Source organism: Amblyomma maculatum, chromosome 11, assembly GCF_055883805.1.
Source record: "Amblyomma maculatum isolate TAMU_Amacu chromosome 11, ASM5588380v1, whole genome shotgun sequence".
In the NCBI taxonomy this organism is placed as follows: domain Eukaryota; kingdom Metazoa; phylum Arthropoda; class Arachnida; order Ixodida; family Ixodidae; genus Amblyomma; species Amblyomma maculatum.
The window spans coordinates 94,009,390-94,023,940 of NC_139354.1; the positions used below are offsets into that span (position 1 = coordinate 94,009,390).

At 42.0% G+C, this 14,551-nt stretch overlaps 1 protein-coding gene across 1 annotated transcript in view; it reads left to right on the forward strand.

Moving 5' to 3' along the window:
* The window catches only part of LOC146174415 (uncharacterized), a 29,285-nt gene that overhangs the window by 11,754 nt on the left and 2,980 nt on the right, over nucleotides 1–14,551 (forward strand). The window contains exons 3-6 of the mRNA XM_084585390.1: nucleotides 996–1,170; nucleotides 3,155–4,393; nucleotides 5,354–5,419; nucleotides 8,331–8,657. Of these exons, the coding sequence (XP_084441516.1) occupies nucleotides 996–1,170; nucleotides 3,155–4,393; nucleotides 5,354–5,419; nucleotides 8,331–8,657 (1,807 nt within the window). The remainder of the gene's footprint in view (nucleotides 1–995; nucleotides 1,171–3,154; nucleotides 4,394–5,353; nucleotides 5,420–8,330; nucleotides 8,658–14,551) is intronic.

The window sequence follows — 14,551 nt, forward strand, 5'->3', positions numbered from 1 at the left end:
ATGGAGCCTCGAATATTACCCCGTGTTTCCCCTTGTATATCATGAAGCAGATATCTGTTCACGTGTAAGCATAAAGACCTAAATAAAGTTAAATTGGTTCACAGGAAGGGAAAGGCGCAGTAACTGTCACACTTGCTCTGTGGACACCCGAACGGCGCCGTAAGGGAAGGGAGGAAGGTGGGAATGAAAGTGGAAAGAGAGAAAGAGGAGCCGTAGTGGATTGCTACGGAGTAATTTTGACCACCTGGGGATCTTTATCGTGCGCTGACATCGCACAGCACACGGACGCCACTTCGTTTCGCCTCCATCGAAACGCAGCCGCCGCGGTCGGGTTCGAACCCGGGAACTCCGGCGCAGTAGTCGGGCGTCTTACCACTGCACCACCCCGGCGGGGCGCATAAAGACCTCCACTCTCAGGATTCAGACTGTGCAACCTAGTGATGAATAGAACTGCATAAACAAGAGAACAGAAGCAAGCAGACAATACTTGATTTCTGTCATTTTGTTCTTTATACCTGGTGCCACAATGTAGCCGTCGGCAACTTTTGCTAAACGAACTACTTTCTAACACCAACCTTTATTCAGCACTGATCCACAGCTATGCGATGGCTTTTGAGAACGTATATACCATAGAAATGCTGTGGTTACTTGAAATCGGTTGGTAGACTTGTTATAGAAATTGGGCAGTCGTTTTGGCTAGACTATTGGATTTTATAGTACACTATTGTCTACGAAATCATCTCTTCACTTTAATACTGGAATATTAGATTAAAAAAAATTCAAGGTTTAAAAGTAAGGATACAATGAAGCAGAGGCAGAACTTCACCGACACAGACATTCCCTCCCAGTATTAAAAGAATATTTATTCCTCATCCTTCTTTACTCCCCACGGCAACAGCACGTAGCAGCTGTTATCACCTCTGAGATCTCATTACTTCTCAGTGTCGTTGATGTGCTACATTTACAAAGAGGTTCTTTACCATTTATATGGGCAGGCATGTTTGCCACGGCTGGGACGTCACCAGGAACCCCTATCCTGCACCCCTGGATAAATACCGCAATGCTTTCAGCAGGCGAATCGTCAAAGACATGCTTCTGCAGACGATCCCTCTCTACACTAGCAAATCCAAGGAAAAAGCTGCGGGGTTCATGTTCCGCTGCCTCAGCCGGGTGAGCAATGCTGCTGCAGGCTTTTAAACATTCTTTGTTTCTTAAGGCCTTTTATGGCGAGCATTTGTTTCAAGGTTGTTGTGAAATTACTTGTGATTTTTTTATAATTACAAAAGCGCAAATAATCCGGGTCATGATTGTCGCGTTTCGAAATGATGGGTAGGCAAGGTGTCTGTGTTATTTGCGATGCCAGTAATACAGGGTGGCATGCAGAGCGCGAACACTTAATTACGCCATCCTTATATTCCTTAATCATTTTAAAATCCAAGCTACTAAAACACCAGAAAGTTTAACGAACTATGGAAACAAATGCACAGAACGCAAATGAAGAATTTTCGAGAAATAACACAGCGCCGAATGTAGTGGCATTTGAACGCACAATAGAATTGATGGCCTCAATGAAACGTGGGTAAATCTCAAACGCTTTACTGCCGAATTTTTTACACAGTCTTAACGCTGCATACGAAAGAACACAAATCTGACTGGGCCTTAGCAAAAAATAACATAACCTGGTTATGTTATTTAAGACACCAAGTTTATGGCCAAAATGGCGATCTTGACGTTGCGATCTCGTGCTGTAGTATAAAGCTGAAAACAGATAAAATTGGTTGGTTCAAATAATCACATCAAAAGAAAAGTATTTTGCTTTTGTTAGTTCTCATTTTATATTTGATGCGTTTCTTGTGTCTGCAATAAAGGGAAGCTTACATTAAAAGCGTCTCAATAAATGGCAGGAAACTGTTCCCCAAGGTGGCATACTGACTCTTCCCGTGCTTTCTGAATCAGGGCGCAAAATTTATTTCGACTGCGTGTAATTATAGAAACATTTCAGCCTAATAATTTGGAAGCCGACATCGCTGTTGCAATGGAGTAAATCATGGACGCAATTTGCGTTGTTTGCAGAAGTTCATTTCTAAATTATCAGCTTCTTTAGCTTATGGTATTGTAAATTGGCCATTGTCGTTTACACATGCGTCTCTGCCATATATTATATATATATATATATATATATATATATATATATATATATATATATATATATATATATAGGATGTTGCTTCCATAAAGACTTTTTTCTAATATTCTCAGGGAACCTGTGTGCATGACACCCACAGATGCACATTTAATTCTGTTCTGCTATTGCGCTATCATTAAATGAATGAGGCAATTTTCTCGCCATCATTAAAACAATGAGCCAATTTGGACAACAGACCTGGGGCTCTAGATGTGTCTCTATTCTCACAACACTATACTGTTAGTCATTTAATGGCATGCCCGTTAAGCGACAAAGCCAATTTCAATGAAGTAGGACATTACGAGTGCCTACGCGAAAACATTTGCGCAAGAAATTAATTATTTGTTTAAGTATTGGACTACATCGTGAAACAAAATGAAAGTAAAATGGTTCTCTGCTTTGACTTGTGTATGCATGCTCGTTAAGTTCATGCCGGTATGCTCGCCTTTCTTCAGCCGCTTATATATTTATCGACACACATAAGTAGGTGCCAACAGTCGTACAGTATAACATATTTTGAGCTAATTTGTTCATTCTGATGTGAATAAAGCGCCGCGAATGGAGTTTGCTCGAAGGCGAAGCAAGGAAATGATAGGAAAGAGCACCGACTGACATCTAATCTGTATAAATATTAGTTGTAAGTCAGCAGTATTTTCTGTCCTGTCCTTTCCTCGTTTAGCTTTCCGGCCAATTCATTCGTTCTGCTTTTTGCATGTCAGATCTGCAGCTGCTGGGCTGAGATCCGAAGTCATTGTGTCGTCAAATATTGTTATATTAACGCCGTTGTATATTTCTTTGCTTCTGTAGAGGAAGGCAACAGAACATTATCCCAGTAATATTGTACAAAAATTGGCTTAAGGACAGGAATGCTATTTTATTCATCTTCTTCAGTGTTTACCTGCGATAAAATGCAGTTGCTTCCTAATAAGTAATTAAGGCAACTTCAGCATTGTCACCCTTCATTTTCAGGGGGAGCTGCGGGACAACTATCGATTTACAGCCTTCCTGCAAGACATTCGCCTCCCATGGCCAGGCAAATCTCGGGTGACACGAGCACAGATTCTCAACACGCTAGTGCGATCATCGCTACACTTCGGCATGCCAATGTTCTGGGCCTTCTACGTTGGTCGGCACCCAAGACGTCCCTCGGAGAACACCATCTACATGAGACTAGACCCAAGAAGCACCCAATGGATAAGAAACATCGAGGCCCTTCATTCTAGGCGCAAAGAGGTAGATTATCTCAGACGGTGCGCCGAGATCGTGGGCACCAAAGGCCAGTCTTACTCGACAATGATCCGAAACGTGTTGATCACCCACGATGACATCGCCAAGCTCATACACACGTTAGGGGGAAATGATGTCCTACCCCGCTTCAACAACTTGAGCGACCCAGACCTACGAAGAGCGATAAATGGTCACCTTCCAGATGACTCGCAGCTCTGGCCAACGGATGAGATAGTCAACCTCCACTATGACCTGTTCACAGAACTCGATTACGGGTATTTCAGCCGCATAGGGTATGTTGAGAATTTCCAACTATTTTTGGGTGCTTATGTGGTGTGGGCATTGTCTCCGATGGTTTCCACTTACCTAACTGACAGCTTGCTCGAAGATATGGGCCTTCTGGAGAGAAAGAAATATCATAGTTTTTTGAACTGCCTGGACGCCTTGGATAGGGTAATGCCCCTGGTCAAATGGCAATTGCACAGAGACTCTCAAAAGGACCTTGCGCCTACGTGGGACATCCTTCGGTTGTCAAAACTGTCCGTAAGCAAGTTGGTGCGACGCTACAGCGAGTCGTCAGAGGCGAAAGTGAAAGTTATTACGGAGCGCATCGTAGCCAATGCTTTCAACATGTCTAAGTCGTGGCCGATGCTTGATCATGCCTACGCGTATCTCCCGAACGACACAAACGCGCAAATATTTGACTTGTACCAAAGGTTTTCGATGGCCACAGTAAGATTCTTCAAGAAGTCACTTCTTCGGCCACGGCACAGCATCTACCACGTGCCAGGTATCGCCAGTGTCGAGTGGTATAACCTCTTGATTGGTCGACAAGTGACGGTAGACCCTTACCTGGTATCCCCGCCGGTATACGACTCTACACACCCAACGACTGTCCTTTCTGCTCTGTCTGGAGTACCAGTGGCGAAGGCGCTCCTCGAATTGGTTCGGATTGCTCTCTACTACAACAGCCGTTACGAGGTAAGCGATGAACTTGCGTATAGTTTGCAGTCATCATCATCATCAGCCTGAGTATAACTACTGCCGTTCTGTGCTAGCTGCATCCACTTGACCCCTGCGAACTTCTTAACCTCATCCGCCCACCTAACTTTCTGCCGCCCCCTGCTACGCTTTCCTTCCCTTGGAATCCAGTTTGTTACCCTAAGCGCCCATCGGTTACCCTCTCTTCACACTACATGTCCTGCCCATGCCAATGTCTTCTTCTTAATTTCCACTAGAATGTCGGTAACTTGAGTTATTTCTCTGACCCACTCTGCACGCTTCCTATCTCTGATTGTTACCCCTACCATTTTTCGTTCCATAGCCCTCTGGGTTGTCCTCAACTTTAGTAGAACTCATCTTGCAGTGCTTGGGTAGAAAAAAATAAGAGACTCATAGAGAGCTCATCAGTTTTATTTTATATTATTCCGTCATTTGATCATTTTCATATATTGCCACATATAATACTATATATAGTATATGAGTATTGTCATATATAGTACCGTTAGCATGTCCCCATTTCTTTCAAGTTTGCTGCCCTATTGGGAGGAAGGAATGGCGCTTGTAGCACAAGAAAAACCACTTCCGAACTAATGCAGACTCCGCTAATCCATTTGGTTCGATTTGGTTTGGTTTGTCGGGTTTAACGCCACAAAGAGCCCGCTAATTCCTAAAACAGCCGGAACCGTGAAGCGAGCGCCGCATTGAAAAGTATAACCGAGAAGCAGCCACTCTCCTCAGATAGACTGGCATTTATACATTTTAAATCGTGACATCGAGAGGCGAAGCACACACGGACGGAGGGATGGGGCCACTGTCCAGCGATTACGATTTTTCGGTTGAGTTAGATCAATGCCTTAATACCGATTGGTTAAGGCACATGGTATTGGCTAACTGTCGCTAGACTGCCTGAGCAGGCATAATATACAAAGTTGCTTGTAGGCCCTGAGGTATTTAGTGGTGCGGGATTATGGCACCCACAAAGGCCGCTGGAAGGAGAGTCGATTGGTGAGTCAAGGTTGGGACGAGTCCCGTCCATGAGAATAGAGAGATGTACCTGCTTCCCGGAGCCGTTGCGTGTCGTTTCAACGAAAATAACGGCCTGGCAAAAGTGAAGGTCACTGACGGTGCACATATGGGAAAATTTGCCGGGCCAAGGCGACGGTCAGGTATTGAGTGCATGGCTTCAAGAAGTACGGGGTGGATGCGTAAAAACGGCAAAGTCAAAGTAGCATGGGCAACCATGGTGCTGAAGTGGTCAGATGCGGTGTCAGTGCGTAGGCAACACACAGAAAAAGGAAAGCTGGTGTTCCCGCACTTGTTTTCTTCTCCCCTCTCTATTTAAAGAAAGACTTGTGTAAAGGGTAACTTTGTACGGTATGTGCCGTAATTTGGCAGGCCGATTGTGGTTACTCGGGTCGCTGCAGTTAGCGTGTTTTTAAATTTTTGTACTCTTTTTGACTGCACAGATTTCTGTGGTTAGAGTTGTTAGTAGTGGTAAATAAAAAAAGGAGTGTAAAAACGGCTAGTAAAAAACCAAGCTGACGCTTCCTGCAGTTGGCTACGATTCGAGTGTGGGCAATGTCCTGAGGATTGAAATCTAGCCTAAATGCCCAATGAGTGTTCTGGACTATGGTAAGCTGCAAAGCTTCTTCGGCTATGCTGAGTACGTAGTTTCCTCATTTGCTTGCAAGTTAGAAATTTTTGTTTTCTTTGGCTTCTTTACTATAAGTGTGTAACAAATTGCCAACTTCTAATTATGTAAATTTTGAACACACACAATAAAATTGCATCCCTCATTCCTCTCATCGTAGAATTTGTCAAACGGCTGTCCCTTAAGGGGCACTACTGGAGCAAGAAAACAGTTTTCGAGTCGTCGTCACTTTTCTGCTCGAGTCCTACCTCAAATTTACTACCATTATTACTGAACCCGCATGCGTGGGGACTGCAATACAGGGCGTTGGTTTGGAAAGCTAAAAGGTTATATAATTAACTTCACAAGAATCAAAGTCAAAGAATACTCGTTTCCCTTTTCTTCCAGCGTGTTAGTATTATTCTGTTGGCTTTTAGCACGCGACCAATGAGAAACAAACAGCCGAAAGGTGAATATTGTGTCGGTTAATATAGGTGATTGAAGTGGCTCTCTTAGCATTGTATTGATTTTGCAAATGTCACAGCCATCGCGTTAGTTTATTGGTTGGTTGGTTGGTTCATAGGAAGGGAAAGGCGCAGTATCTGTCACACTTGCTCTGTGGACACCTGAACCGCGCCGTAAGGGAAAGGAGGAAGGTGGGGGTGAAGGTGGATAGAGAGAAAGGGGGACCGTAGTGGAGGGCTACGGAGTAATTTCGACCACCTGGGGATCTTTAACGTGCACTGACATCGCACAGCACACGGACGCCACTTCGTTTCGCCTCCATCGAAACGCAGCCGCCGAGGCCGGGATTCGATCCCGGGAACTCCGGCACAGTAGTCGGGCGTCTTAATAGCCGAAATTTCAGCTATGAGTCTTGAATGTATATTATTCCTAGAGTTGAATCAAGCTACACATACGCTTGTATTTACAAGCGGAAACCTTCGTCGCGGATGCCGAGTAGACAGAGCGCTCAACTAGTCATCTCTAGGACACTGGAATAATCGTGTCGGTGTTTAGACCAAGGCGAGACGCAAAGCGCTTGTACAGTTTGCGATATTAGTGCTATTTAGAGAACCTCGTATGGTCTAAAATACCAGCTAGTTTACGCCGTCCACGGCAATCTCAGCCACTTTGTTCATTATCCCCGAATAGTATAATAAACTATGCAATCAGGGTAATCTAGCGCCGGTTAATATACCTTATTCCGGTTTTAACGTCAGTTTTTCATTACTTTGATCTAGTGAATGATAAGTCTGGAATGAATAAAATGAATTGAATCGCACTGAATGATTGAAGAAATGAACTTCTTGTAAACAAGTTTTGTAAGAGAATTCAAACAGAAACGGGAAACTGTCAAGTGAGGGAGCTCTGTACCAGTTGGCTATCGGTGACATGTTACCATGGGAAGAATCACTGAATTAAAGTAAACATCATGCGTTTCATGACGTATTTCAGTGAATACGAGTCTGAAAATAACAAACAAAAGAAACCATCCATAAACATATGCGGCAGAAAAGTTAGGCAGACTACGCATTCGGTTAATGTTTATGTAGTTCAAAAGGGCGAACCGTCTAAGGAGTGATTCAAGTTAGGAATACCCAATGGAAACAAATACAAATGTCTCACTTTCAACCAATGAAAACAAATACAAATGTCTCACTTTCTTATTCGTAGAACCTTCATTACCATAATAATCTACAAACGAATGAAAGCGGTTTTTTTTTTCATCAAACGTGCCGTTGGCGCTTCATGCTGATATGCCAACAATTAAACCAGTGGCAGTCACTTATTTGCCTTAAAGATGTTTAGGGAAACCTGAAGCAGCAATCAGATCTTGGGTCTTTGTAGGTCCAAAAAACTTCACTTCTGCTCCGAAAGCACCTAGCTAGTGCAACTATGCTCATTTTCCGTTTCTTCCAATTATTTCCAAGCGCATTAATTTTTCTAGAATTTCTCAAATATAACTAAATTTTGTTTTTGGGGAGAAGGTGATATGTGAGTCACAGCTATAAAAGCGGGACACTATTTAACCAAGCAAAGATTGTATCTAAAATAGCTTTTTTATTCTGCTTTACATAGAAACCAGCCGGACATTTTTTCGTTTTGGTGGCTGTGCTTATTATTTTTTGCAAAATTTAAACACACACTCTTATTATAAGCATTCCGGACAACAGTGCACTGTCATGCAAAGCACGTGGAAATTGTGAGGACAGGAGCAGGCAATTCAATAGGTGGGTAGCCAAAAACATGTTACCTCGTACGATTCCTTCTGTCTTGGTGCAGGTGGTTCCCTTTCGTGACACCGATCCAGGTGCACGCAAGCAGCGCGAGGACTATCTGCGCTTCGAGGCTGTACTCAAGGTTAGCAACCTGCTAACCGATGTCAGCCTTTCAGAGGTGCGAGACGTCTTCCTGGAGAGCATGGCGGCACACACCGCGAGCTACATTCCACAACTACAGTCCCCAGACGTACCTGATGCCGGTGGTGACGATACGGCGCGCTTGAAAAACGGAAACGGACTACTCTGGGGTTTCCCGCGTAAGCAGCTCTTCTTCTACCTACGCTGCTTTTCTCAGTGCGGAGCAACGGGCCGAAATCTCCAGCGAAAGGTTCGTGTTTCGCCTTTGGCATCTTTCGTCAGCTATATTTGTGCTGATGTAAAATGTAAAATCGTACGACTAAGTTTTGTCTATCATCTAATTCAGTACAAACTAAGATATGACTTTAGAGGAAATATGAAAAATATACCTACCATTTAGCGAGTGAATAATATACTCTTTCTCTGCGGTATTCAGGATGGAAAGGATGACTTCATAAAGTCAGTGGATGCAGAAGCACGTTTGATAACGGTCAACGGGAAGGACCCTCTCGCAGAGGATATATTTGGTATAATGGTGGTGGTTCTGTACGAAATCAAAGAATACGAAGAAATAGCTCTGCAGGCCACAGCCAAGAAGAGCCAGCTTGTCATCATGCATATTGACAATTATTGAAAATAAGCCTGTTCGGGGTAAATTTCTGGACGGACCTGCTAAATATGATCAAGCCCACTGAGAATGACTTAAGGCTTTTCAGAGTAGTGCTACATAAATAGCAGTACTTTATTTGTTCCGCTGACTTTATTGATTACAATCATTAGCAAAGACGAATTTGCATTTTGAATTTTGGTATCAAGAAAAAACGGCGATAATTGCTTTGAAATAGCAGGCTTAAATATTGGCACCAAGCTACTTTTAATGTAAAGCGGTTTTTCCACTGCCCTTAAATGATAAGGCGCACAATAATAAATTTGTCACGTGCAGCTGTACCACTATAGCAACCAAAGACACATCTTGGAGAACAAAATCGCTTTTTGCTGGAGTTTTCTCCATGATGGCCCCTTTGTGCATCCAGTGAGCAAGAGATAGCAAGCCAGCAGCTGGCTGCATGGTAACTATCATTAAATGCCTATAAATAAAGCGGCGAAAATTGTATCTTAGTGCAAAAACTGTACCAGTTGTTCCTCAAGATGACCAAACACTTTATCATACAAGCTTTGTTTCTGAAACGAATTAATAATTTCCTAACGAGTGATATTAAATGATAAACTTAGTGGACTACGACACTTAGTCTTTTAAATGCCTGATATCGTTCGACGCCTTGCTCTATATTATATTAACTGGTGAGGAGGAACTGTGTTGATTAGAAATCCGCATTGCCTATAACTCTTGTGGGAGCAACAAAATACCTTTTATATAAATTGGAATCCTTTTTAAAGATTGTTTTTAAGATACGGTCAGTTTAGAGGAAACGATAGCAGGTATAAGGACAACTATGCATTTGTAATTTGCTAATACTACGCAGGTGACAACAATAACAGCACCAAAAATCTGTTAGTTCTCTGATTTTTTGCTCGACTTCAATATCGAAGGGTAGCTAACATCATATTTCAGCCCAGGGTTCGCTCAGCTGGGTGTGTCCCCGAGATTTATAATGTTAAACTTGTTTTCGCAAATTCAACAGACCCTCAAATCTGGTCAGCATTAGTGCAGACCATGAATGGCATGTACTGCTGTGAATACCGACTGAACAAAGCTAATTGTCACAAGGAAAAGAAGAGTACTGCTAGATGAAAACCAAAATGTTCAATGCGTAGTCGCAGCTATAATAATACAAAACACAACTCAATGATAAAACATTGCTAGTTTTTACCTAATGGCTCATAATAGGTACCTTGCACATACTTCCGCACATGTCATGAGCATTCACGTATGGAGCCAAGTAACCATTATAACTTCAATACAAAGCTCATGTGGTAATTTCGAACACGATTGAGACGTGGTTTGCAGTGTTTTCCAGGCCGCTGTACATTTCAAACTCACATAGTTAAAAGTTGGTGGGATAAACATGCTCTCACAATGACAACCAACTCAAGACGATAATTTTCAGCTACATCAAACATGATATGAGGTTTCGCTTTCCGAACCAGAACAATGTGAACAGATTTGCTCCAGAAATAAATTTTGTTTCATTTACTACACCACTAGTGTGCCTGCTGGAAGATTATTTAGTGTGTCATTCTTGTTTCTGCTTTGATGTGCAGGTTAGTAGCAGGTAGGCTGCAGACATTGGCCAGTTTGAAGTGTTCAGGTAACTGTATATCTAAAGAGGGAAAAATGGAAAGTGAGACCAAGCAACACAACTCTTTTCACTGTAATGAAAACAGGCACGGCTAAATCCAGTGCGTACAGTCATGATTATTCTTGTCAAGCAACTCTGAAAAGACATCTCACAAATCGCAGCACAATGAAAAAAGGGCCCGATTTCAGGCTCATTAAAATGCGCCATATCTGTAAAACGTTACCAGCCTGTATGGTGTAAAGAAGAGCCTTTACAGTTTCACTAAAGATGAAAAGGTCATAAAAATAGTTACGTTTTTACATTGCCGTCGAAAAATTAGAAGTGGGGGTGTCATAGGCGCTCCACATTATATATGATAAGCAAACCTTGAAACCTGGTTTCTAGAAATAATTTCAAAAACGCCACAACTCTCGAAGGAGGTTATTTTGAATCGTTTTATTTCTCCCTGACTGTGAGGCACACCTACATTAAAATTAGAGAATACATAAGAAACTTCGCGCTCACAAAGTGCATGAATGTTCCTGTTACGCATAAAATGAAAGCACATAAAACGTTTTCCCAATTATGACATGTTTAAACTGTAGATTTCTTCAAAACGCAAAGAAAAGTTACCCAATTAGCCCATATATTACTGCAAATTGTTTTAAAATTTCGGGAGCTAGTCTCTTGGAGGAGATGAATGAAGAGTTCAGGAGAACACATTGAATTATTCTGCTTCCAGCAATGCTATCAAAGATGAAACATGCAGCTTCTCAAGCATCGTCACAACTATTTGAATATAAGCGCAAAATTGGCAAGCACAATGCCCGTTGCTAAACTTTTACCCGTATGTTACGCCTGAAACCTGAATTGGGAAGAAATTGCATATGTGAATAATTATTATGAACAATTGCTGGCTTGTTTCATAATCAATATGTAGCAAAACTGTCATTTGTGGGTGCAGATAGTAGCTTGAATTGACGGCCATAGGAATGTACGTAAATAACTGTTTTGAAATTTCCTAGCTTCAGGCTACAACTATGGCAATTATATGACTATTTGTTTCATTTGTCATAGCTAACTGTATTCTAGAGAAAAAGGGGTTCTGCACGATGTCATTTCAAAGCCAGTATTTTAAACTCGCTCCAACATGATCTTGTTACGCATATTTCACAAGCCCTACATTTTGTTTAAGCTCAATTCACATTTCTTGAGCAAGGCAACTTGATTTCATTATATTGTAGTACTTCTGAAGACCAAAATTGAACAGGAAACTGAGAGATAGTGTAGAAATTCCTGCTCTATAAGAACTACGAAGAAACAATAATTTTAACTAATGGGAGCAAAAAGATCCCCAAGATATATTTTCATGAATAAATGCCTCTTATAAAAGGCACATAAAGCAAGTATGTCAACATAAGAAAGAGAGTACAATGACATGGGGATGCGAAAGTCATCATAGATGACTGTGAAAAAAAAAATTATTCTGAAAACTGTGATTTACAACTGATTTGCTAAGGGCGGTGCCATAAGCAGCTATCCACACCCACGGATAGTGTCACCGCCACAGCCTGCATACGTGACAGATCATCATTGGCTTATAATAATGTAATCACTTATGCTTTCCCATTGTGGCAAAGGTCGCAGAGTTGGCCTATGGGAAATATTCTGAGGAGCAGGGAGCAATTATTTTGTGCCTTCATTTAGGACCCTTCTCCCAATGCTCGAAACAACACGTTTCAGATTGGATAGCGTTACTGGAAACCTTACAATGCAATATTTGTCACACATTATTTCTCATCTCCTGGAAACTTGAGCATTAAATTTAATAAAAGCTAGGAATTGTGTTTTTTCCTTTAATTCCTGAATAAAATTATGTTCAAATGCGCCGAATTTTGGACAATGTGTTATGTGCTGCCGTTCCGTATATGAAACATAAATATTAGTAAACATTTCAGTAAGACGTTATCAGTTCAGCCATATTGGTGTAGGAGCCCTTACAGTCGCAGTAAAAAATATTTAAAACAGACTTCTTTCACACTTGTGGCACCTCTGAATATTTTCTTTCTAAGTGGTGACTTTCTCACAGCACCAGAAACATGCCTTACATTTTGCACACTATCTCCTTTTTGCCCCGATCACATAAAGTATATCCGCCAGGGTCTGCATATCTTAATCCAAAGTGATTTCAAGGTTGCAAAACAGTGCATGCAAAATACGAGCTGCTTATGTCCCGATGTCGGTCATACATTTACTTCCGACATATTATTAATAGCACGAAACTAATTTCACTGCTGGTGTATTGAGCAATGTGCGTAAACATTAAGGAAACCAAGAGCTCTGCACAAATAAAGGCCTCAAAAAATCAAATTAGCACGAAACACAGCGGACATAACATAAATAAAGTGAAATCACGTTTTTATTCCTGGTTTGATACTGTCTACTACTGCATCATTTCAAAGCTTCCATCAAAAGGCATGACACAAAGTATGAACGAATTCAGCTGCCCACTGATAGCTCATTTCCGCCTGTGCTGTGAGCAACACCAAGATACGTGCAATTCCTCAAGACTAGAAAAGGATATTCGGTTGTGAAAACAGTAACTCTTGTCACGCAGAGTTGACTACGTGCGGTCACTGAAATATTTATTTCGAATCATCATTCTACTGCCAAATACCTACAACGGCTTAGTAGTATACGCGTTTGCACCTTGGCGTCAGTCGATCACGTTTTACAGAGATGGGAATATTTTGTGTACAAGCACAAAAGCACCAAACCAAATGCAGCGACCACTTTGAAACATGCCACGCCACAACAACCTGATTTTTGCGGGCTGATCCTTCTCACCACTATAATGCATCCAACTTTTACAGAAAAAAGCGAGTTTCAACAAATACTCATTAAAAAACACTTATCTCAAATGATTGATTGAGAAGCACAATGGTTATACTAATTAAGAAATAAATTGCAAAAAAAGAAGCTTATTCGTTCACGCCCTTGCCTCGAAAAGGATCACACAGGTCAGAACCCGTTTGGTGTAGTGATCACATCCAATACACATTCGTCTCAATTATCACAAGTATACGCCATAACTTTGTACTTATATCGCACAAGTTGTTTCACGGCAGAGACGAACTTGAATATGAAAAGCGACGGCATCCGAAGAGTGACTGGCTCGCCCTCACAATAAAACAGGAAGCTTAGTGAAGCCGTCACGTGGAGTCCGCAGCCTGTATTACAAAGACATTTTGAGATCACGCACAACAGTATTAACAGCGCGTACCTCATTCAATAGCGCCATCAAAAAAAAAATAATTTCGAGCAGCGTACTCGCATTTTCAAGCAATCACGCCAGGTTGTTTCCTTCTTCCGTGTTGATACCGGCTTTGCCACGGCGGGGTGCAAGCGGAGTACGACACCGAATCTATTTACCATTATTTGACGTACTTCAGAACTTCCATCGAAGTGCACGTCATGCATAAATTCTGTGGCCCATTCAAAAAAACCATAGCGTAAAAAAAAACAGCACAACGTAAGGAAATAGCGTTCACAATCACACCCTACGACAGCTAAGGCAGGATGGTGACATGGCACCTCTACGCCACAGATGGTTTCGGATCGGTTCGGATTGACCTATCGGTGGCTTTTCAGGCTTTTTGAACTGCAGCTTCCTAGACATATTTTCGGTTTCAGAAGCCAGCTTGGGTGATATACATTTTTTTTAGAAGATAGCGTACAGCCTGCGTCCAGGGCTCTAATTAGACACAACGTTAGCAGGCTGCGAGAACGTGGTGTTTGCGTGCATTTTCCGCCGTCATGAAGGCACGGTCTGGTTTTGTACTGTCTTTGAAAGGAGGGGTTAAATCTCATCATCATCATCAGCCTGACGTTACCCACTGCGTGG